General features: G+C 35.1%; 1 protein-coding gene across 2 annotated transcripts in view; it reads left to right on the top strand.

The window, feature by feature from the left end:
- Ten-m (teneurin transmembrane protein Ten-m) overlaps positions 1–26,147 on the top strand; it is a 175,220-nt gene that overhangs the window by 138,382 nt on the left and 10,691 nt on the right. For both annotated transcript variants that reach the window (XM_070649070.1, XM_070649069.1), the window contains exons 4-10: positions 2,904–3,233; positions 4,306–4,512; positions 9,746–10,156; positions 10,645–10,848; positions 11,514–12,003; positions 13,592–13,725; positions 14,586–14,793. In XM_070649070.1, the coding sequence (XP_070505171.1) occupies positions 2,904–3,233; positions 4,306–4,512; positions 9,746–10,156; positions 10,645–10,848; positions 11,514–12,003; positions 13,592–13,725; positions 14,586–14,793 (1,984 nt within the window). The remainder of the gene's footprint in view (positions 1–2,903; positions 3,234–4,305; positions 4,513–9,745; positions 10,157–10,644; positions 10,849–11,513; positions 12,004–13,591; positions 13,726–14,585; positions 14,794–26,147) is intronic.

Here is a 26,147-nt window from a genome sequence, read left to right as displayed (position 1 = left end):
TCGACTAGACGATTCTCTGTTCGACTTGGTAAAGCTCGGCTTAGCTCAGATCGGTTCTGCTCGAATCTGCTCCATATGGCTAGGCTCAGTTCTGTTCGACCTGACATTGCTCAGCTCAGCTGATTTTTGCTCACATCTTCTCTGTTCAGTTCAGCTTAGTTCGATTGTGATTGGTTTAATTTGCGTCGGCTTAGCTCGGCTCAGTCCGACTTTGATCGACTTGGTTTAACTCGGCAAAGTTCTGTTTGTCTTCTCGGCTTGGCTAAGGTTGATTTGTCTCGGCTTGACTCAATTTGGCTCTGCTCAGCTCTACTTTGCTCGATTCTAATTAGTTTGTCTCGATTAGGCAAGGCTCTATCTAACTCAGCATGGCTCAGTTCAATCTGGTTTAAGTCGGCTTGGCTCTTCATGTTTCCTTAACTAGACTCAGATTGGCTTGTCTTGACTTGAGTTAGTTTGGACTGGCTCAGCTCAGGTTAGATTGTTTTAGAGTGACTTTGTTTGGCTCGGTTTTGGTTAAATCGACTCCGTTCGGTTGGGTTTGATTCAGCTCGACTAGGCTTAGTATAGCTCGGCTTGGCTTGGCTTGGCTTGGCTTGGCTTGGCTTGGCTTGGCTCGGCTTGGCTTGGCTCGACTTGGCTCGGTTCGGCTCGGCTCGGTTGGGCTCAGCTTGATTTATTTTGGCTTGACACGACTGATTTAGAGTGCATTTAGAGCCAATCTACATAAATCTTAGACTTTTGCGCAATGATTCCAAATCAAAACTTGCAACAAAAACCCTAAAAACACCCAAAACTCACCCTCTGCATCCTCACAACACTTTAAAATTCAAACAACATCTCAAAAAACAAAAAAATCCTTTAAAAGAAATTTGCATGTCCTCAATTACCCACAGCCGTCGTCTCCAAAAAAAAAGACAGAAAGTGATAAATTTGATTGTTTCAAGGGATGATTTAACTCATTTTTTACAATTTTCTTGTCTACAAATGCACATCATGTCTTCCTCCCCTAGCTTGATATGTGTCTTGAACATGTTCATACTCAATAATTCTTCATCCTTTGCTGCTTTGTTGTTGTTCCTCAACTCTTTGTTGCTTTGTTCCTTAAATTTGATGAGCTTCCGCCAACTTTTTGTGCAATTGTTCGTCTAATTATCCGACTTATTTCTGTTCAATATCTGTGCTGATAAAATCATATTGATAATGAGCACATCAGACGTCTTTTGTGAACAATATTGTCTTACTTCCTGTATGCTGCTTCATCATGTTGACGGTAATTGGTTCCGTTTTGTGAGGATTTTTGGGATTTGTCTTTTTGGGTTTTTTGGGGATTTGAGGGGTTGCCCCTGTACTTGGGGTTAAGGGGTTGACCTAGCACATGGTTGGGAGTCAACCCTCCTAATGGCCATACCCCTGGATATGGTGTCGACCCTCCTAGTTTGGGTATTGGAGTCGACCCTCCTAATTTGGGTGTTGGAGTCGACCCTCCTAATTTGGGGTGTTGGAGTCGACCCTCCTAATTTGGGTGTTGGAGTCGACCCTCCTAATTTGGGGTGTTGGAGTCGACCCTCCTAATTTGGGTGTTGGAGTCGACCCTCCTAATTTGGGTGTTGGAGTCGACCCTCCTAATTTGGGGTGTTGGAGTCGACCCTCCTAATTTGAGTATCCTAGAGGACTTCTAGGTGTTCCGATTTCATGCAAAAATCATGAACCCCTTACTCTACCCATTCTGATCATACCCCTGACCTTGTCTAATTCCTTCTTAATGTCCAAATTCCCTCCTAATCCCTTCATTCCCTCCTAATGTCCATATCATCCCCTTCCCTAAATCAATCGACATCATTAATACATCTCATCCAATTTCCAACTACATCAATTACACAAAATAAAATTTCCGGAAGTTAACGAGAGAAAATGACATTCATCTAGTTTTGATTGTGCTTATTAATTGGCACATGGTCATTGTTGTTTTTGACACATGTAACAATTCTCAACGCCCCGAAAAAATTCGGAAAAGGATGCAAAAAAATTACAAAAGTCCTCGTGTTATTGATCGAGGGACTTAAGCGCATTTTTGTCCCAGCGATCAGTAATTGATTAATAAGTCACTTCCAGACCTAAAAAACAAGATCCAGTAGGATCCAGTTTACTTCCTGGCCCACAAAACAAGATCTGGTAGGATCTAGGTCACTTTCAGAACTAAAACACAAGATCCAGTAAGATCCAAGTAACTTTCAGATCTTAAAACAAGATCCATATAAAACTTCCACAAATTTAAGAACTTAATCATTTAACGGATTTTCATAATTCAAAACTCATAACGGTAAAAAAAAAAATTCAAACATTGTTCAGTGAAAAACACTGAAAACACTGAAAAAACATCGACAAACATTGAAAAACACTGTAAAACAATGAAAAAACGTGTTGTTGTTTTTGTTGTTGTTGTATTTGAAAATGAAAAACTGTTAATTATAGTATTTATGCGTTGATTTGAAACTTCTAAATGACCGATAACCCAATAACTTGATAGAACGAAGCTATTAAAACAAACCAGAGCTCTCTACAATGTCTAGTTTTTCGAGATCTCGCGTTCCAGCCGAACGAACAGACGAACGAACGAACGAACGAACGAACGAACAAAGTGTCTTATTAAGCTACCTTTTTGAAAAAAATTTCAAAAATGCGCTAAAAAGAATAATTTTCCTGTTGTGCGTTGAGTAGGGTTGTGTGTGAATGAGAATAAGGGATTTGAGATTGGGGTCTATTTGTGGGTTACGTCACTTAATCAAAAAGCCTTTCCATTTTACAGCATAAAGCAGTCATGAATGCCATAACCGTAACTGATTTATTTTTATTTATTTCCATATCTTCCTGCTACGTCTTCCTGCTACGTCTACATATAGACATTAACAAGGGTTCACAAATTGACTACAAGTCAAATATAAGTGGCGGTTCAGCATGTTCGACACCAACAAAAGATACACTTAAACAATATGATCGTGCCTATTCGGGTCCGATGGTGCCAACACGTGGTATATTTGGTGGTAGTGCAACAAATACATTAGGTACGGGACATTTAACAGTTGGATCACATCAGACACATCATCATCATCATTATTCGACGCCATTAAATTTTCGTAAAGGATTTTCATCAAAGTGCACATGGAAGTGTACGGCCATTTTAGTTATAATGTTATGTGTTATTTTATTCTCCATATTAGTTTACATGTCAGGTGAGTCTATTGCTCTTTAATACTTTATTTTTTTTAACTGAACTTATCCCTAATTGAACTAAACATATCCCTAAAATAACTGACCATATCCTTAGGTTTATAGACCATATTCCTTACATTAACTGACTTTATCTCCAGATTAACTGACCTTATCCCTTGTACTAACTAAGCTTATCATTTGTACTAGCTGATCTTATCTCCAACTTAATAGGCATTATTACAACTCTGGATTAATTAACCTTGTCCCTGGAATAACTGAATTTATTCCTAAATGAACTGAAATTATCCCTTAGATAAAAAGAACTTGACCCTTAATTAACCTTGATCAACTGACCTAATCGACTGAACTTACCCTCTAGATTAACTGATCATATCATCATATTAACTGAACTTATCCCAAGATTGATTGAACTTATCCTTAGATTAATTGATCTTTTTCTGGAATAACTCAACTTATTCTTTGATCAATTGACCTTATCCCTAATAGAATCTGATCTTATTCCTATTTTTACTGAATATATTCTTAGATCAACAGACCTTATTCATTGTATAAATGATCTTATTCCTAGATTAACTGACAATATTATTAGATTGACTGAACTTATCTCTTAATTGACTGAACTTATCACTTAATTGACTGACCTTTTCCCTTTATTGGCTGATCTTGTTCCTTATATTAGCTGGTCTTATCCCTAGAATGATTGATCTAATCAAAATATTATATGATCTTGTATCAAATCTAACTGACCTTATCCTTAGGCCAGCTGAACCTATCTCTTGGTTAACTGACCTTATCCTTGAATTAACTGGCCATATTCCTAAATTAACTGGCATTGTACCTGAATTAACTGATCTTATCCAATATCTAGCTCAACTGACCTTATCCTTAGATTGACTGAACTTATCTCTGACTGAGATTAACTGCCCATATCCTTAGATTAACTGACCTTGTCCCTAAACTAATCGAATTCATCTCTAGACTGATCCATACTTCAACTGACCATATCCCCAAAAACAATAATTTCTTTTGACATCATTAACTAATTCATTTAAAAACTTCTCCCGTTATCAGCCTCATCAATGATGAGCTGGTCATATCAAACATCAAATCCATGTACAGTGCTAGTGAAAGAGAAACAAGTTGGTGATAGTCATCATACAAATCAAGTTGACTGTTCACCATCAATTCAATCATCAACAAATCGTCCAATTGAGTCATCACAACATCAACAACCGGATCATCAACAAGATTCCGGTACATTAGGCAATAGTATTGGAGGTAAGGCTGCTCGTACGCGACATAAACGTGAAGTTTATGAGAATTTTTATAATAATGGGCATGTTAATGGGCATGATGAGGAGACAATTGATGAAATAATTGAGACAATTGAACGAAGAATTTTAGTTAATATAACAGTTGGCATGGATAAGGGATTGGGAACTATACAGCAAGAAGTTTATCATCTTCAAGTTGCTGTTCCACTTAAGGCACAACAAAAAGCTGATGATCGCGATATTTATGCTTATAATGTTGATACAAATGATGAAAATGTTGATAAAACCACAAAAAATTGGCATGAAGTAACTGAGGCTGAATATAGCAATAATAATGAAGATGATGTAACTGTTAGTGATGCTGAAATGACAGAATCAACAATAACTGATGTGGATTTTGATTATTCTACTATTCCTCCTGTCTCTCTATGTGATTGTAGTGATAGATATAACAGTAGATTTTATGATAACAGAGGTTTGGATGGGAAACAAATTTGCTTTTTTGTTATTTATGACATGTTACTAACCAAGGGATGGGGATTGAATTGGGAAGAAATGTGCAAGAAGAGGAGATGGGTGCTCTGGAATGACATAGAGTATCCTTAGTGCAGCGACATAATTCAGCACCTTCTACAATACTCAAATATGCAGTGGTTCTCTGATGTGTCCAAGTGCTTAAAATAGATGCTCAAGTGTGTCATGATACACTGATGAGTCCTAATGGAAGCTCAAGTGTTACGTGCCACACTGGTGTGTTTTATTGTTTAGGTGTGTCTTGGCTCACTGAAGTGTCTTAAATGGATGCTTTGGTGTGCTGCGGCACATTGGTTTGTCCCGACTGATGCTCAGGTGTGTCATAGTACATTAGTGTGTCTTAATGAATTCTTAAGTACACCGTTACATATTGAACTGTCCTAATGTATGGTTTGGTATGCCATGGCACTCTTGTGTGTCCTAATAGTAGCTTAGATGTACCGCGACATACTAAAATGGATGCTCAGTTGAATTACATCAAACTGGTGTGTTCTCATGGATGCACATGTGTGCCGAGACATTCTGATGCATCCTAATGGGTGATAAAGTATGTCTGGACATTCTGGTGTATCCTAAAAGATGCTAAAATGTTTCGTGACTCACTGATGAGACCAAATGAATGCTCAGATGTTTCACGGCAAATAAGTGTGTCCTAATGAATGCTTAGTTATGTCGTGACACATTGGTATCTCCTTTTTGATGCTCAAGTGTTTCACGACATAATTTCTTGGATTGAAGATTGCTTTTACTCAAAAAAGGTTGCTCACAACTAACTTACTAAAAGCAGTGCTTCTCAAACTATGCGTAACGCTTACTTATGTGCCGTGATACAATTTTCTAGGTTTTTAAACTTATTTTGATTGTTTCAGTTTGTCACTTGCTGAAACAGTTGAGAACAGAGTTGCAAAACAGGCATCTGTGACAGGCAAAATCCGTACAAAATTTGTGAGGTTTTGTAAGAAAAACCATAAAAATTATCAAGATTTTGTACTGTTTTGTACTGTCACAGGCACCTTTTTTGCAACTCAACTTGAGAATCACTGTCAGAGAGCATACCAAAGGAGCATTTAGAGTGAAATTTCCAAAGAAAGGTTGAGAGGATTGACCAAAAAGTTAACCAACAAGTTAATCCAAGGGATTGACCCAATTGATTGATCCAAACCTCCTCTTTCTGGATATGGCTCTACTCAGGGACTGATTTCTTTGTTCCTGGTACAGTACAGTCCAGTGTAACACACACTTAAAGCAGTATATGCTGCATTTAGCAGACTTAGGTAATACACAAGATCAGTATCATATCAGCACCAAAGAAATTGACTCCCATCCGCCATTTAAGCAACCAATTTAAAAGATGACAAGACATTTACATCCCTTGCACTTAAAAAAAGAGAGAATCTCTTCAATTTTCTTCCCTACCCCAATATTGCATGCACTGGGAAATAAATAAAAAAAAACTAATGGAAATACCACAAACATGATATTGCATAAAATTTCAAAACTAACGTCAATTAACTTTAACTCATCGCTTCATCATCAGAAATTTTCTCATATTTTTTTTTTTTTTTGTTAAATATAACGCTGAGTCAGGCTGTACATTTACATTTTTTGTTGTTGTTGTTGTTATTTTAACTCATACCAAATGATCGTCATGCAATTCCTGTTTTCGATACAATAATGAACGATTTTTATTTTGTTGTTTGCTCATTAATTGCTTCTTTTAGTGGATATTTCTTATGGTTGTAATGGAAAAGAATAAGAAGTTTTTGATTTTTTTGGGGTATTTGAGGTTAAAAGGTGTTAATAGTTAGCAGGAGTTGTGTACTGTGCACCACTTTTTGTGTGTCAACTTGCGATACAATTGGACTCTGGACTGGGATTTCTTGAAGTTCAAACCCCTAATTAGCAGTCATTTTAGGCATTTTGAATCCGGACTCTTAATGAGGCACCGTTATGCCTTTTTGGAGTCTAGATCCTAGTTTAATTTCAGTAAAGTGTTTTGTACTACTATTAGTGTGATATACTGATAATTTGAAACCTATGTGCTGCGCCACAATAGCTCAATTTGATTAGTGTTACTTTTACCCCGGAGCGCAGACAAGAAGCTTTGAATTTAGGTAGAAAGAGGGAGTCTGTTACAAAATAAAATGAGAGTAATCCTTCCTACATCTTGAGTTTCATTTTTGTCTCAAAAAATCAAGAAAATTAAAGAATTTGGTCCTAATTGGGAAGCAGAGTAACTCCAAACGCCATGCTTTGGTTAAATGTTACATGCTGGCCAAGTGTACTTTCCTTTAAATCCGAACGAAAATTTCCCTACATTTTCCTGTCCCAATTCCAATTTCGAGAAAGCATAAGGCTTAGGGCCAGATTTGAAATCGAATAATCGACTTGTGCTATTCAAGACGCTCATGTCTGGTGACACATATCCATTTTGATTCATGTCTTCTCTTAGATATCTCTTGAAGCTAGTTTTATTCAGACTTGGCAGGACTTTAATGTCATTATCTTTTATTAGAAACTCAATTTGGACGATGAACCTCACTTTTTTAGAGTTTTGACTCCAGTTTATCGGCCATTTCAGATATTTTGAATCTGGACTCCTGGATGAGGCGTCTTTTTGGGCTTTTAGAGTTCATACATCCAAAATCTAGCTGATTCTGGTTCCATCTCAAACTACCATTAGATAATGATCAATTCTAAGTGCACCACTTCTAAAACTATTAAGGAGTATCAACTGCACCCTACACTCTAACCCTTAACCCAAAAACTGCACCACATAACCACAATCTACCCAAAAAATCATCTAATTCCTTTTCATTATATTTATGCTAATAACCCCAAAAAAAAACATTGAAAAATTATTTATTGCGTTACTTTATAGATCCATAATAAAACTATTATAATAAAATGGTGAATAGACGATGATGGTGATGACAATCACTTCCGTTTTTTCGCCACTATTTTATATTTTTTTATGCCTGTATACAGCACAAATTATTAGAAGGGGTCGACGTTAAGTTTCAGTTCGACTTCCACTAAAAATTCATTTCCTTTTTTTGATGCATTGTTGTTCCTTAATTTTTTTTGGGTTTCTTAGCGTTATTTTATGGGTAATAAAAGTTACTGTATTGTTGCTGTATTCCGTTCATCTATTGTTAGTTTGAGGATATGACTAGGATGGATTTTTATTTTTTTAAGATATATGAATAAGTAATTTGAATAATTTTAAGGGTGTGATGAGGATTTTAAATTAGTTTTTTTTTTGTTGGTTGTGGATGTTGAAGCATTTGATGGGAACTATTGTTGAGGTTAGGTTGACTTTGAGGTTATGTAAATTTTGAGGGAATTTTGGGATTGTGGTCTTGAAGTAGATTTTGAAGTCGACTCGGAATTGAGGTTTTCGGAAGTCTCGGTCTTGACAAATCATCAAAACCAGGAGCCAGACTATGACCGTGACAGAGACCAATACCGTGAACGAAACTGAGATTTTTCGGAAATTCGGCAAAGTCGACTCGAGCCGAGTTGAACATTTGAATAGATTTCTAGCTCTGGTCTCGATATCGAGATCGGGATCGGAATTTCCCGGGATATCCTCATCCTTTAAAATCCCGATAATTTCAATATTGATCCAGATCTCGAAAATTTATCGGAACCGAGATTTCGAGAAAGCACAGTCTCGAGGAATGTTAAAGAAATTGAAACTTATAGTCCAAAAATAGGGAATAGGTTACGAGATACTCCTAATTGGGGGACAAAATGGGGCAATTTCTGAAGAGCATCATAACTCTGGTTTAGTGTTTTATGGACATTACTGAAACACTTAGTAACGGATCAATCTCATGTACTGATTGTTCTGACGCTAATAAGATACTAATAGTACCATTGATACGGTTCAATGGTGCATCTGCTATAGCATATTAGCATACCTACATCATACCAATGGTGTACTTATGGTGTTCTAGTGGTATTCCTTGACTGATTATTGAATTACAAAGGAACTGTAATAGTGTAGAATTGGTACGGTACAAACATTCCACTTTTCCATACCATGTGTACCTTTTCTGGACCGTACCGTACCGTAACCGCAGAAATCGTCCCAGGTATACTTGATATACCTGGCATACTTACTTACTTCATACTTTCTTGGCTGGGACGCAAGAGGGCCCATTGCCACGCGTATGGAATGTCTGAAGACATCTCTATCCTTCGAATAGCTGTTATACCTGGTAAATTTAGTGTATCTAACATATTTGGTAAGCTTGGTATGCAAGATACATTTGGAACATCTACGTACATTTGGTATAACTGGTATTCCTAATACTCTTACTACACCTGGTACCTACTGTACCTAGGTCCACATTATTGAATATACTATAATATACTATGATATAGTAAAGTTGAACACTTGGTATATTTAGTGTATCTGGTACGTCAGATACAACATAGCACACCAAGTGTCCCAGGTGTCTATCCATACCTAATACATTCATCAACCTTGATTGATTTAACCCCAAAAAAAATAAAAGAACATTGTATAAAGTCACTCATCAACCTCATAAATCTGTAAATTACGTCATATAAAATTTCAACACAAAAGCCAACGACTGTATATCCAATAAATCATATAGCATGACCATTCAAATTCCTTTCATGTCATTTGTTGTCATCACTAATTATGGAAAAATATATTTTTACTTCATTAGCCGCAAGTATACCAGGACCACGTGCAATACCACCAGATAATACGCAATTTGCTGAAGTTGAATTAAATAAGCGTCTACAACGAGTCATAACATCATATGGATATTGGAATATGCAATTTCTAACGACTGAAAAGGCTTATGTCAAATTTAATTTTACAATACCGCGTGGCTCATCAATTGGCTTTTATGCTAGACGTAATGCACTACCAACCCATACACAATATGATTTTAATGAAGTTCTCAGTGGATTTAATCAACGTACGAGTCGTGCTGCATATCAACCAACAATTCATCGTGATGTTATGAAATTTATGGAAGCTGGATTTTGGTTTATATCATTGTATAATGATGATGGACATGATCAGGAAGTTACATTCTTTGCATCTGTATCCGGTGAAATGATGAGGAACTGTAAGTTAATTTGATTATTTTTTTGAGAATCTATCAAATGGACATGGATGGACGATGTCTATTTTATGTATCGTCATGTTTAATGTGATTATTTTAGACATGTGTGTCAAAAGTCGTTGTCATTGTGCAACTTTTGGTGTAATTTTTTAGACACTTAAATGCTCTAATGAGCCAGAATTGCACAAATTTAACGACTTTTGACAATTTATGCTAATATGTCAAAATTCGCTGCCGTTGTGCGACTTTGGTGCAATCAATAATACTGTTAAGTACTCTGATGAGCCAAAATCGCACACATTACACGCGTTTTGACACAATAGCCAAAATACAAATTAAAATTGACCAATAGTCGCACATTACACACGACTTTGTCCAATTCAAACAATCCAAAATCAAAAAATCCACAAAATAATCACAGTAAACATTGAAAATTTCCCAACAACAATTTTCAACAAATTTTCTAATTTTCCTCTCTCACATTTATTCAGGTCCAAACGGATGCAGTGGAAACGGTCAATGCCTGGGTGGACATTGCCAGTGTAATGCTGGTTTTGGTGGTGAATCATGCAACGAAAGTGTTTGTCCTGTTTTATGTAATCAACGTGGTGACTATACAAATGGCGAGTGTCATTGTCATGCTGGTTGGAAAGGCAAGGAATGTCAATTGACGCATAATGAATGTGAAGTTCCAGGTGAGAAAAATTGGGAAAAATTTGGAAAAATTTAGGGAAAATCAGGAAAATTAATGGAAAAATTAGGAAAATTCGAGAATAATTAAAGAAAATTAGTGGGAAAACAGGTGAAAAAATGAGGAAAAATTCGGAAAATTAAAAAAAAAAGTTTAAAGAAAATGAGGAGAAATTGGGGAAATTGAAGAAAATTTTTGGAAAATTGAGGAAAATTTGTAAAAACTTTAATAAAAATTTGGAAAATTAAGAAAAGTTTGAAAAAAACTAAAAAAATTTAGTGGAAAAATTAAGAAAAATCGGGAAAATTGGGGAAAATTGTAGGAAAATGGAGGAAAATTGGGGTAAAGTTGGAAAATTTTGGGGAAAATATGGTTTAAAATTAGGAAAATTGAAGAAAAACTTGTGTGAAAATGAGGAAAATTTGTAAAAAAAAATCATGGAAAATTTGAAAATTGGAAAATTGGAAAGTTGGAAAGTTGGAAAATTGGAAAATTTCGGAAAATTTGGGAAAAATTCGGAACAATTTGATGAAAATTTAGATAATTTTGGGAAAACCTCGAGGAAAATTGTGGTAAAATTATGAAAAATTTGATGAAAACTCGGAAAAACTCGGGAAAACTCATGAAAAACTAAAAAACTAATCAAATCCATTTTTCATTTCCCCACAGACTGCAACGGTCACGGTCACTGTATGTCGGGTAAATGTTCATGTGCCCGCGGCTACAAAGGCAAATTCTGCGAGAAAGTTGACTGTCCAAATCCAACGTGTTCCAATCACGGTTTCTGCGCAGAAGGCATTTGCATCTGTAAAAAAGGCTGGGCCGGTCTCGACTGTTCAATTGAGGATCAATCAGCCATTCCATGCTTACCAAATTGCTCAAATCATGGCAAATTTGATCCACATACCCAAAAGTGCATCTGCAATGCAAAATACAGCGGTGATGATTGCTCATTGGAACTATGTGACATAGCATGTGGCGCACATGGACGTTGTGTTGATGACAAATGTCAATGTGATGATGGCTGGGATGGTGAATTATGTAATACAAAATTATGTGATGCACGATGTAATGATCATGGACAATGTAAGAATGGCACATGCCTGTGTGTTACCGGATGGAATGGAAAGCATTGTACCATTGAGGGATGTCCATCGGGGTAAATTATTATTACATTTTATAACTACATATGCTGGAGATGACTACATTAATTTAATGACATTTTACATGCTATGCTGCACATACATATGTCGATAGACTGAAGTGACTTGCTTAAAGGAACTGGGAATTGTTTAATTGAATTTTCACACAATTTTAAGCACATTTGTGTAGTCTTTGAGGATAATTTATTGGATTAGGAGGATAAAGTGGTTCAAAGACGTATGCTATGCATCACTATTGACTTGATGTATGAGTAATTGTGTCTTTTATAGCACTTTTTTGATAAAATGTGTAAAAATCGTGTATTTTGAACCACTTTTGTCCAAATTTGATAATATTCGTGTTTTGTACACCATTTTGTGATCAAATTTGCTAATAATGGTGTTCTCTACACTACTTAGAACCAAATTTGTTAATCATCTTACTTTCAACCAAATAAACACGAAGTCGTGTCTTCTAGACGATTTTAAACCAACTTTGATCTTAATCGTGTCTTCTACGCCACTATTGATTAAATGTGCTAATAGTAGTGTCTTCTGTACAATTTATGACCAAATGTTCTTATTGTCGTGTCCTCTACACTATTTTAGTCTAAATTTGCTAATAATCGAATATTTTACACCATTTTTGACCAATTGCTCTCATAGTAGTAATCTATACACCATTTTCTGTCAAATTGGCTCCAAACTATTCTTGGTATAAAGTGCTAATAATCGTGTATTCTCAACCACTTTTGACAAAATGTGGTTATAATCGTGTCTTCAACATAATTTTTGGTCAAAAGACCTCATAGTTGTGTCTTCTTTACTACTCTGGACCAAAATTTCCATAATGATGTAATTAACACCACTTTCGACTAAATGTATTTCATAGTAGTGTTCTCTACACTATTATTGAGCCAAATGAGCTTACAATCGTGTTTTCAACACCACTTCAGACCAAATTTGTTAAGAATAGTGTATTTTACACGATTTTCAACCAAATGTTCTAATAGATGCGCACTATGCAAAAAGAAATTTACACGTGGTCGTTTCTTCTACTGCATTTTGGACTTCTGCTCTTAGTCGTATCCTGTACACCACTATTGATCAAATATGCCAAAAGTCGTGAACTACTCATAGATATTATCCCATAGTGAGGCACAATGTGCTCATATTCGTGCATTGTACACAATTTTTGACCAAATATTCCCAAAGTCATCTAAATTAACACCGAATTTGACTATATTTGCTCATATTCGAGTTCCTTACACTACTATTGATCAAATGATCTCAAATTCGTGTAAATTACACCACTTTTGACATTAAATGCTCATATTTGTGTCTAATACTCTGTTTTCGGCATATTTTGCTAAAATTCGTGTCCTGTGTACCACTTTTGACCAATTTGATGTCTTTTAAACCTTTGCTAAGCCTTATCTTTACTACACTAATCCCAATAGTCACATGAATCACGTACAACAATATTTTATCCTGCATAAAAAAATGTCAATTACATCACAACATCCAATAAGCATCTCCATATCCTTCAATACCCGAGCTTGTAATTATCTCTGATTTTATTTTACAATTTTTCAATAAATATAGCTGCAACAATCATGGACAATGTCGTGTTGGTCCGGAGGGAATGTTTGAGTGTCGTTGCTATGATGGATGGGATGGCATCGATTGCTCATTGCCACTTGAAAAGGACTGTAAGGATGGAAAGGATAATGATAAAGGTAATGGAATATGGATGGAGGAATTAAAGGAACTGAAAGCATATTTTAAAGAATTTAATGAGTTTTGGGGTTGGATGTTTGGGTATGAATAAAATTGGTATGAAGGCTTAATCATGGATGACTCATAGTCGTGTAAATTGTACTACTTTTGACAAAATTGACTCAAAATTGTGAACAAATCATCATTTTTGGTCAAAACTGTCACAAAGTTGTGTGATTTACACCACTTTTGACCAATCATGTGCCTGTGCCTCAAAGTCACTAGAGTCGTATAAAATGCACCACTTTCAACCAAACATTACAATTATCATGTAGCCATGACTCTAACTTTTGACCAAATATGACAATTTTTATGTACCCGTGGCACTTCTCAATCTAAATTCGTGTCCATTACACTATTTCGATCAATCATGGCAACCATTATATACTTGTGTTTAAGAAACACCTAAGTCGTGTACAATACACCACTTTTGACCCTGAAAAATGCCAACTTGTGTCTAAAAAACACTAAAGTCATGTGAATTATGCCATTTTGGACAAACCATGACAACTTTCATGTTCCTGGCTTAGTAAAATACTAAATTCTAGCCTTTGTCTGAAAATTACCAAATTCGTGTATAACGCACCACTTTTGACCAACCTTGACAGTCATCATATACCTGTGTCACAAATAAACCCAATAGTCGTGTAAATTACACCACTTTAGACCAAAACTCATTAAATTCTTCCTTCAAAAAATGCGCTTTAAAATCCCAAAACTCACCAAACTTGATCCCCATCATCTCATTGTTTACCAAATCCTAACAATTTCTTCTTTCTGTTCCTTTATCTCATTTTCTTATGTAAATTGCCCCAAACAGACGGCCTATCAGATTGTGAAGATCCCGAATGTTGCTCGCAAGCAGCATGCTTAACAAATCAACTTTGTGTATCGTCACCGAAGCCCATCGATATATTGTTGAGAAAACAACCGCCAGCAATTACGGCATCATTCTTTGAGCGCATGAAGTTCTTAATTGATGAGGGTAGCTTACAGAACTACGCAAAAATGGAGACATTCAATGAAAGGTAACAATAAGGCTGTTTGTCTTGTCTTTAAACATTATTTTCACTTTTTTGTCTCTTTAAAAAAATTTAACAAAAATTAATGAATTTAGTTTCGGGGCGTTGTTCATAAATGATGAAGTTTTTTAAGAATTTTAGGAGTGACATTAAAATTAGGCTGTGACAGTTGACATATCTGTAAATGTTGCGTAACAAAATGTGATATGTTGCGTTGCAATATGACAACAATTTAATAGATTTGTCATCGTTGCGCAACAAATTTGTGATTCTTGTGCAACAAGGTAACATGTTTGTGACTGTTGCACAACAATGTTACATGTTTATAACGATTGTGCAACAGAGTGACTAATTTGTTATTGTTGCACAGCATTGTGACATGATTGAGACTGTTGCACTACAATGTGACAAATTCGAAATCGTTGCGTAGCAAAATGACACAATTATAGCTTGTGTTATACAATTTAGCAGATTTGTAGCTTTTAAATGACAATTTGACACGTTTGTGACTGTTGAATCACAATAAGAATGACTTAAAACTGTTGTATAACAATTCAAATAGTTTGTCACTGTTAGGAAATGATGTGTCATATTAGTAACTGTTGCGCAACAATGTAACATGTTTTCTTGTTTGTTGCACAACAATGTGACATTTTTTGGAGATTGTTGCACAACAATGTGACATATGTGTCTGCGACTGATGTATAACAAAATGACAACTCCGTAAACTGTCACAATATAGTCCACATCATGCATGAGCAACCCCCTAGAAACAAAACCCTAATAACCCATTTACTGCAACATATTTTTTTTTGAATGGATTATGCAATTTTGTTTCCATTCAAGAAAACATTGCATGCAATGTAATTGGCTAACATGAGATTAAATCCACAACAAAGGATTTCTGTAACTAACAACATATTTTTTTAAAAGCTAATTGGGAACTTTTGTCAAAAAAAAAAACATTCAATTACCATTTTTTTTATCCATGTTAAAAACAAAAGCTTTTGAGTTTTAAATTTTTAATGATTTTTTTTTTGTTTGTTGCTCTGGCTGCTATTTGAGCTGTTGTGATGTGAATCGAGAAAAATAAGAGTTGATGGCCATCAAAGGCATTTTTTTGGTATCAAATTCTTCTGGTAATTAATTGAAAAATTTACGAAAAAAAAGGGATTTTTTAATGGAAATATTCATTGTGATGTAAAAAATCGTGCATTACGTGCGGTTCATGCCCCTTTTAAATTGATAATTGAGAAAGTTTTTCATGTATTTGAGATTGTTTTTGGATGATGGTTTGGAATTAATTTTAACTATTGAAGTGTCTAAACTGGTGTGGATTGTGCGATTCTTGTACATTGATAGTTAATGACATTCTAAAGTGGTTGTAGAGGTATGGTATGATATGGGATGGTGTAGGTGCACCATGGGTATCGTACAGGTAAACTACTTTACCACACCAGGTGATACTACTCCACAGGGTGTAGTCCTGTACACCAAACGTACCATACCAAGTGCTCCACTATACGTGGTGTTGTTATACATTAGGTGTGCTACCATACCGGTTGTAGTAATGTTCAACAAGTGCGCCATTATGCAAGGTATAATGACGCACCAGGTGTGCTACTATGCCGGGTCTAGTGACGCATTAAATGCGCACTATGTACAGACTATGTACGCACTATGTACACACTTGATGCGTACTATGTACAGACTATGTACGTACTAGGTGCGCACTTGGTTCGTCACTATACTGGGTGTATTAATACATCAGGTATACCACTAGGTACCACTATAGGTATACCAGGTGTAGCACTGCACCCCAGGTTTACCCCATGCGCACTAATTCGCTCAATCCAACTTCTTCTTATCTACTTTTTCCCAACTTCTCCTCGTGCATCTTAATCATCCACAAAAAAGAAAAAAAAAAAGTTAAAAATGAAATGTCATCAATAAAAATTTATTTGACATTTTTCCTGAATCTCGGTCACTAATTGACCATAATGAGCATAATATTAAGCTTTGCAATTGAAACTTTGTCCTTTCGATTCTCTAACAACAACAACAACTCAAGTCAGCAGTTCCACAATTTTCTTATATATACTTTTAATGACGATCTAGAAAGACGATTCTAATGAAAGAGTTTATGAGTTCCTCTAACCGTGTTCAGTTTTTTTATGTTGTGCCCCCGTCTGCATCTCTCACAGATTATATATATATATATACATTCCCAGTTATTCTTTTTATTCTTTTAAGCATCCTTTTTAAGTTTTTTTTTATTCCTCCTTCAGTTTTTTTTAAAGCATAAAATATCAATTCAGTGTTGTTGAACATGGAGTGCTTTGGGTGATGTTAGTTGTAGATTCTGGGGTGGGGATGACTGAGGGTTCAAAGGATTGAGACAATCACATGGTCTACTGACATGTCAGTAGACTGCTTTCGAGATTCGGACTTCGAATAGTTTGCTTTAAGTCTCGGTTTTGGTCCACTTTTCAGTCTCGTTTTCGAACCCTAAGTTAAAGCCGAAGCCGAAGCCTAAATCGAGTCCGAAGCTAAAGCCGAAGTTGAGGCCAAAGCCGAAGCTGAAGCCGAGGACGAAGTCAAGACCGAAGCTTAAGTCAAAGTCGAAGCCGAAGACGAAGCCGAAACTGTAGCTGAATTCAGAACTGAAGCCGAAGCTGAGGTTAAAGCTGAAGCTAAAACCGAGACTTCAATAAATTCTAGCTCAAATCAGAGAGCTCAAATATGTACCCATACTCTTGTAACCATGACTGTCTATTTACTTGATTGAAGGTAGATCTACAATTAAGCTTCGACTAGCTTTTAGAATGAGTTTGAACAATCTTGGTTACTTGAAATAACTTCTAGGACAGTGTTGTCCAAAACTGTTTGTTGCGACATACTAGTGTGCCTCCAAAAACTGTTGCAAGAGCCATAAATCGAATACCATGTATAGTTTTGGTCGTGGCTCACCATCATGGTCTGCTATGTGTAGCTCCGGTTGTGATTTAACACAAAGGTGTGCTCCGGCGCAAGAACGTTTGCTCCAAATTGTTTTGAGGTTTGTCTTTTGGATAACAAAATGTCATATTGACATTCGAGCTTTCCCGAAATCCCAGTTTCAATGAAATTCTCGAGACTAAAATCGAGTCTGAGACTGAAAATACTCAAGAACCCTTAATTTGACATGAAAATGCCGTTCAGTCAACTTTGACAAAATAATTGGAACATTAGCCAAAACCAAGAGTCAGTACGCTGTACTTACTGTACTTAAATTTAGTAAATTCAACAAGTACATTGAGTACAGTCATGTACATTAAAATGTCTAGCTTCTTGACCAAAACCATTCCAAAGCTCATCCCCACTTTAATATTCTAACTAACTCCCACCCAGAACGACACCCATCTAACAACACTGCATATCAACATATTTAGTATCAACTCTGCACTCGTAAAACTTATTCATTAAGAAGCACAAAAGATGAAGAAAAATTTTTTTTTATTTTGTATGCCTTCGAGGCAGTTCTGTTTGTTTGAAAAGAATGTGTGAGTGAGATGGATGAGAAGCTAGTGTAAAGACAATAAAATGAGGCGTGCGAAGAAGAATGTTTTTGGGGTGGGAATGGGGTGATGTGGGGGGATTTGGGGGGATTTGGGGGGTTTGGGGTGGGAAGTGGAAGAAATTGGGGTTTGGGGTGTGGATGAGATGGGAATTGTTGGGGATTCTGTGGATTGATAATCGGAATTGGGTTTTTTTGAGGATTTAAGTGAATTATGATGGATTTTTGGTGACCAGGGCTTCTCAAACTGAGGTTAGCGGTCCAAAAAGCTCGGGAAATCCAGTTACCAATGTCATATCCACAACCAGAACCCCCAATATCCAGCATAAAAGCATAAAACACCAACAAAAAAAAAATTACCATAAAAATTTCCTTTTCTTTTAGTTCTTTTTTGAAAAGGAAAATCTAGTAAAAAAGATGCAAAAAGATGTATAGACACAGCACTGTACATAAAACATGTTATTCATAGTTTCATAACTAGTTGGAAAACTGAGTGAAAATTTTAACGATTTACATTTTTTTTTTTCACTTCCTTTTCACACACAAACAAAAAACGGTAACAAAACAGGAACAAGAATAAAAGAGTTCACATTTTTAATGTATGTGAAGGGTGTCTGAGAACGTGTTTAAATTAGACGGGGTTGATGCGAAATGGAGTGAAGAGATGCAAAGAAATATGAAAACTGAAAAAAAAGTTTTTGAAATTGAAACCTTTTTTGAAATGTTTTAAAGTTGAAAACACAAAAATACAATTTAAAGATGCGAAATTTCTGCTTCAAGGATGCAAAGTTCTGCATCAAAAGATGAAAAGTTTCACTTCTTTTGATGCAAACTTTTGCTTCTTTAGATGCATATTTTTAAATTTCTGCTTCAAAGAAGCAAACTTTTGCCCCTTCAGTTGCAAACTTTCAAACTTTTGCTTCTTTAGATGAAAACTTTTATTTCTGTAGATGCGAATATGAAATTTTCTGCTTCAAAGCTGCAAACGTTTGCATCTTTAGATGTGAATTTACAATTTTTTTTTCAATGATGCAAACTTTTGCTTCTTAAATGCCAAGATCAAAATTTTCTGCTTCAAAGATTTTAAAATTTTGTTTCAAATATGCAAACTTTTGCTTCAAAGATGCGAATTTTTGCTTCTCAAGATGCGAACTTCTGCTTCTTTACATAAATTTTTTTGCTTCAATGATCAAATTTTTTGCTTTTTTAATTGCAAATTTCAAAATTTCTGCTTCAATGATGCAAAATTTTCGCATCAAAGACGCAAAATTTTTGCTTCAATGATGCAAAAATTTCATTTTTTTCAAAAATTCTTTAAAACTTTTTCCTGTTGAAAATTGAATTTTTTGCTTGAAAGACGCAAAATTTTCGCATCAAAGACGCAAACTTTTTGCTTCAATGATGCAAAAGTTTAATTTTTTTTTCAAAAAAAAGACTTTCAAACTCTTTTTCCAAATCATAAACCTAAAAGTAACCAAAAAAGAGACTCTAAATTACCACAACCCATAAAATACCATCAGCAGCACAAAAAAGAAAAGAAAATCATAAAACTATGAAAAAACAGTAAAAAATTGACTAAAATCATCAACAACAAAAGAAAACGGAACCAAAAAAAAAAAAAGAGATTGACGATTACGACACCATAAAGGAACTTTTAATCCCATTTTTTCATGTTATTTCCAACACAATAGCCCCAAAAAAAAAAAAGTAAGGAAACGATGGAAAGTCATTAGCTCATTGTGTCGTACTCAAAACTTGTTCGGAACTACTTAAAGAAAGTTGTTGGGGGGTTGCCATTAGGGGGAGGGGGGGTAGGTGGGGTAAATTGAAATAAAAGTGTCAACAATTTTTACTGATTGGAACCAAAAAAAGGAACTAAAAAGGAACGTAAAAGACATTTAGTTATCGTTAATTGCTACAGCAACCCGTAACCCCCAACCCCTCAACCCCCAACCCCTTCATGTCACAAAAAAAAACATAATTTATGATTTTTAATTAATTTACATACATTTACGTTCTTGATCCTTGATCTATGCCTGTATGATTGCGCAACTTTTTTTTTGCCTCATGTAAAGGAAGCAGGCAGGCATGTATGGCATGTATGTGAGGCATTGTACAAAAAGGGGTAAACTTGATGTGAATATTTATATCTATTCTGTTGGAATTGAAACGAGGGAAAAATTGTCGAAGCATAAACGGTTGTAGCTGTATTACTATTGAGGAACAAGTTGTTATGGCAATTTAAAGTTTGATTTTTTGAGGGGAGTTGCTGAGGTTAACACATCGTTCTGCATGTTATGCATATTTCTGTTGTGTTCGAAGCTGTATGGTTCTTATCAATTTTTGTTCAAAATTCCCTCTAGTCGTGTACAAATAACGACTTTGATTTAGTTTGCATCTTTGAAGTAAAACTAAGCAAAAGCATCTTTTGATGCAAAAGTTTGCCTCTTTTGACGCAAAGTTTGCATCTTTTGATGCGAATTTTGCATCTTTGGATGCGAATTCTGCATCTTTTGATACAAAAGTTGCATCTTTAAATCAACAATTTGCATCTTTGAGGCAAAACTTTACATCTCTGATGCAGAACTTCGCATCTTTGACAATTAACGACTCTCCACATCTTCCCACCTGTCTAACAATCAACACCATAACTTTTAATAATTTACACAATTTCGACTAAATTTTTAATTAATCCCATAACCCCATTTAATCTTGAACGATAGTCATAAAAGCCACGAAACCTCCCTCCAACCCCTTATTTTGTTGCCATTTTAATGTCTCTTTGCCTTTTAAATTTATTTCCATTTTATTTTATGTATTCCAAAACTACATTGAAGGGGTTGAAAATGGAAAATGGAAAATTTTTTTAGCTTTAATCAATTTTCACTTTTTATCCTCAAATTCCTTCTTTTTGCCTCATATACAGCCATACAGCCTGTGTTGTAATTGCTGCCGAGAAATTTATGTTTGCAACATAATTAAACATTATTTTAAAACATTTCCTACCCCCACCCCCACCCCACATCATGTAACCCCAGTTCTAGTCGTACTCAACATTAGCAATTGCCATTGCTGACTGCCTGCCTGCCTTACTTCAACTCATTCCTCAAGTCATCATTATCGTCGACAATACTGAGACATACAGAACGACAAGGTATATGTAGGGATAAAAAAAGAAAGTTGTGGGCGGGTGAGGCTGCCTCGTTTGCAAATTTATCAACATGTGTGGAATGAGGACGGAACAAATATGAATATATGAGAAATTACTGATGATTTTAGGGTGGATATGACTTGGGTATGACTTCTTGAGAGAATTTCTGATTCTAGAATCAAAAGTAAAAAATGCAAAATTTCGCGTCAAAAGACGCAAACTTTCGCATCAAAAGACGCAAACTTTCGCATCAAAAGACGCAAACTTTCGCATCAAAAGACGCAAACTTTTGCGTCAAAAGATGCAAGCTTTTGCTTAAAAAAAAGCAAATATCTCATCAAAAGAGGCAAACTTTTGCGTCAAAATATGAAAACTTTCGCATCAAAAGATGCAAACTTTGTATCAAATGATGCAAACGTTTAATCTAAAGAAGCAAAACTCGATTCAGAAGAAGGAAAATTCGCATCAAAAGTCAAATTTCTGCTTCAAAAGATGCAAACTTCTGCCTCTAAAGATGCGAAATTTTTTTTTACATCAACCAAAAAGAAAATCATTAGCTGCACATGCCTTACTTAGAAAAAAAAAACATTGAAATAAATGAATTCACTAAATAAAACTTTCTTCATACATAAATCCCCACCCCCCAGCCAACCCAGTCACCCCATACTCTTCCCCAGAAAAAATCAACAACATAACGAGAATCCCTAAACAATAAAGAACATTTTATGTCATTAATCAGAGCCAACGTCACATAATGAATGTGAGAAAGGAGTCGGGGAACGAACTTGTACTGCTACTGACATGGAAACTGGCTTATGACTAGCATGCAGCATAAGAACAGCAGTTTTTTTTGTGTCGGTTTTTCACTAAAATTTCCTCTCTTTTTTTTGTTTTGTGTGCCTTGATTATAGTAAGGAAGGCCAAAAAGTTTTCGATGACTTTCATTTCCCTTCATTTTCTCACTTGCTGCTTGTTCCTACTGCTTACTGCTTACTGCTTTACTTTATGTGTCTCATTATTTGAAAATTAAATTACTTCTTCTTATGGTTCGCTTCCTTTATGCTTCATATCATCCTCCATCCCTTTTCTTGCTCTCTTTTGTGATATTCGGTTGCTTTTTAGAGTTTAGAGGCTTAATTTATGGAAATGATGCTGGGGGAGGTAAGGTATTGATGGGGAAAGGGATGCGGGGTGAATCGGAGGGTGACAGAGTGAATTTTTGGCTCAAAGTCGTGTTTAGTATACGGTTTTAGTTCAAAACAGTACTAAACACTCACTTTTGGTTCAAAATAGTGCTCAGCACACGATTTTAGTACAAAATGGTGTTCAGTACACTGTTAAGGCTCAGAATCGTACTTAGTATACTGTTTTGGTTCAAAGTCGTGCTTATTGTACGATTTCAAGCCAATATAGTGTTTAATTCATGATTTCTGCTCAAAATAGTGCTCAGCACACAATTTTGTTCCAGATTCGTGCTCAGTACACGATTTGAGTTCAAAATGATGCTCAGTACACGATTTATGTACAGAATGGTGTTTAGCACACGGTTTTGGTTCAGATTCGTTCTCAGCACACGATTTTAGTTCAAAATAATACTCACTACACTGTTAAGGCTCAGAATCGTATTCAGTACACTGTTTTGGCTGAGAGTCGTGCTCAGTACATGGATTCTGTTATTAATGGTGCTTAGTAAACGTTTTTGGCTCTTAATGGTGTACAATACACGGTATCAGTACATATTGTTGTTCAATATACGATTATAATTCAAAGAAGTGCTCAAAATGGTGCTCAGTGCACTGTTCTGGTTCAAAATTGTGTTTAGAGCACTGTACTCGTACATAATGGTGCTCAGCACACGACTTTAGTCCAGAATGGTGCTTAACATACGATTCTTATTCACATTAATACAGCTTACACATTAAGAATCATCCAATTTTAAAATTCAGCATCAATTCTTATCAGCTCCAAAAAGCAACTTCACATCCTCAAAACTCATTCAACCAAAATTCCAAATTTTCACTCACTTCAAATCCGTTAAAATCCCTTTCAATCATCTCAATGAATCCCTTCAAGTTGCCTCCTTCCTTCCTTCCATCCAGCACATCGCATCCATCCATCCTACATACTTACAAGGTAATGTGAAGTGCAAACACGACTTTTTATGACTCTTAATGATATAACGAATGAATTGCTTGTTAAAAAGCAGGCATAAGGCACTGCTATACATTCACACGCATATGTGTTGCTTAAAATGAGGCAAAAAACATCTTCTAAAATTAGTGCATATATATATATAGTCAGGCAGGCAGGCACAAGCAATGGAATTTTCATGTAACAATTTAATTGAATTTTCCCTTCCATTTTCTAAGTGGGGTAGAATGGGGTAGGGGTGGGGTTTGTGTCTTATGTCATAAATATTCCCATCTTACATCCATGTATGTCGTGTGAACGCACTGTAGATATTTATATGAGGATGTAAGTAGTTAATATTAGATGTTATATGTTATTTAAAGTTTTTTGATGACATTGGATAGGATGTGGAAGGATGGGAGGGACGTGTGGTTGCTGGATTTATCACATTACTATGAGAATAGTGTGAATTTTGGGGTTTTTTAGTTCATGTGGTAAAGAGTCGTAAAATGCGTGCAATTATGAATGGTTTATGGAGGAATGGATTGTGAAATTGTGGAATTTTCAGAATGCTAGATGAATCTGCTTCAAAGATGCAAAGTTTTGCATCAATGATGCAAACTTCTGCTTCAAAGTTGCTAAACTCGGTTTCAAAGATGCAAAATTTTGCTTCAAAAGATGCAGACTTCTGGTTCAAAGATGCAAACTTTCGAATCAAACAATGCAAACTTTTGCTTCAAAGATTCAAATTTCAGTTTCAAAGATGCAAATGTTTGCTTCAAAGATGCAAACTTTCGCATCAAAAGATGCAAACTTTCGCATCAAAAGATGCAAACTTTCGCATCAAAAGATGCAAACTTTCGCATCAAAAGATGCAAACTTTCGCATCAAAAGGTGCAAACTTTAGCTTAAAAATTGCCAATTTTTGCTTCAAAGATGCAAAGTTCTGTTTTCAAATTGATATAAATTTTCGCATCAAAAGATGCAAAAATTTTTTTTTTCGAAATTAATTCAAATTTAAGCAAAAACATCAGTTTACCCTACAAACAACGCGTCACAATCCCCCATAAGACAGAGACTAGAATAAAAAATCCCAATGATAAGCTCAGCAATTGATCATTCTTGAGTATTTAATTAAAAAAACAAGGAAAAAAGAAAAATTTTAAGCGATTTCCTCATTTAATTCCTGATAAATTCATACAAGTAAGCTCACACGAGAGAGGAATCATGTTGAAATTAAAAGGAAGCACAAAGATGTGAATTCTCTGTACAATTTGCCATCTCATCCATAAATTTTACAATTTTTTTTCTCTCCTCTTTTTCTCGTTAATTTTTTGGTGCTTTTTTTTTGTGAAAAATTCTTTTCGAAATAAATTAAATGTTAAAGTACTCATTAAGCCATATGATAAAAACACCTTCGAATATAAATATGTATGAGAATTTATCTTATTATTTTTTGGGGGAGAATGTGAGGAATGATAAGGAAATACAGTCAGTCAGTGAGGAGGGTTGCTGATGCTGTCTTATTTGCTGAACGTTGTCTTGCTTTCCTTCTTTTGCATCAAATTGAACAATTGTTTTTTTTTTAACAAGATTATAAATCAGGTTGTATTATTATTGAGAATGTTCGCTTCTTTGAAACGAAAATTGATGCGAAAGTTTGCATCTTTTGAAGCAGAATTTTGCATCTTTGATGCAAAAGTTTGCATCTTTGAAACAAAAATTTGCATCTTTAAAGCAAAAGTTTGCATCTATGAAGCAAAAATTTAATTTTTTTGTAGCAGAAAATTTCATCTTTTTTGCATCTTTGAAGCAAAAATTTGCATCTTTTGAAGCAAAAGTTTGCATCTTTTGAAGCAAAAGTTTGCATCTTTGAAGCAGAAATTCACTTCTTTGAAGCAGAAGTATGCATCATTGAAGTAACATTTCGCATCTTTGAAGCAAAAAAATTCAACTAATTAAAATTCTTAATTGCCTCAAACTTCCACATTTGATTTATTTAAACTTTATTGGAATGAATGAGGAAAAGAAGAAGCAATAAAAAAACATGAAAAAATCTTGTTGAGAATTGTTAATCAAAGTTAAATAAAATTAATTGCAATTTAAAAATAAGAAGCAGAAAAAAAATCTCATTATGTTCCTCATCATCTAAGCTGTAAATCTTCCAACTTTATAATTTTTTAATCATCCTCGACTATTTTTCCATTTTCTTGTGTGAGGAAAAACAGAAGAAAAATAATTGGAAAATTTTTATTAATTTTTTCTACAATTTCAAATGGAATTTTTATGTGTGAATTGAGGGAATTGACGAGTTTGTTATGGGATTAAATGTGTTAATGGAACTAATGTATGAAATTGTATGCTTGATATTGAGGGTTAATTGGAAGTTTAAGGAATGAAAATTGAGGAAAATTTAGGGTGACTTTTAAGTTAATTTCTTAGTTGAATTGAGATTATCGAGGCAGGATTGATTGCAATTTGGATGTGAATATTGGATGGAATGAATGGATTTGAAACACAGAT

The sequence above is a fragment of the Chironomus tepperi genome, unplaced genomic scaffold (genome assembly GCF_022539635.2).
Source record: "Chironomus tepperi strain 1889 unplaced genomic scaffold, CSIRO-AGI_Ctep_v1 contig_419, whole genome shotgun sequence".
Lineage (NCBI taxonomy): Eukaryota > Metazoa > Arthropoda > Insecta > Diptera > Chironomidae > Chironomus > Chironomus tepperi.
Note: the sequence above shows the minus strand (reverse complement) of the source record. Positions and strands in the feature narration are given on the sequence as shown.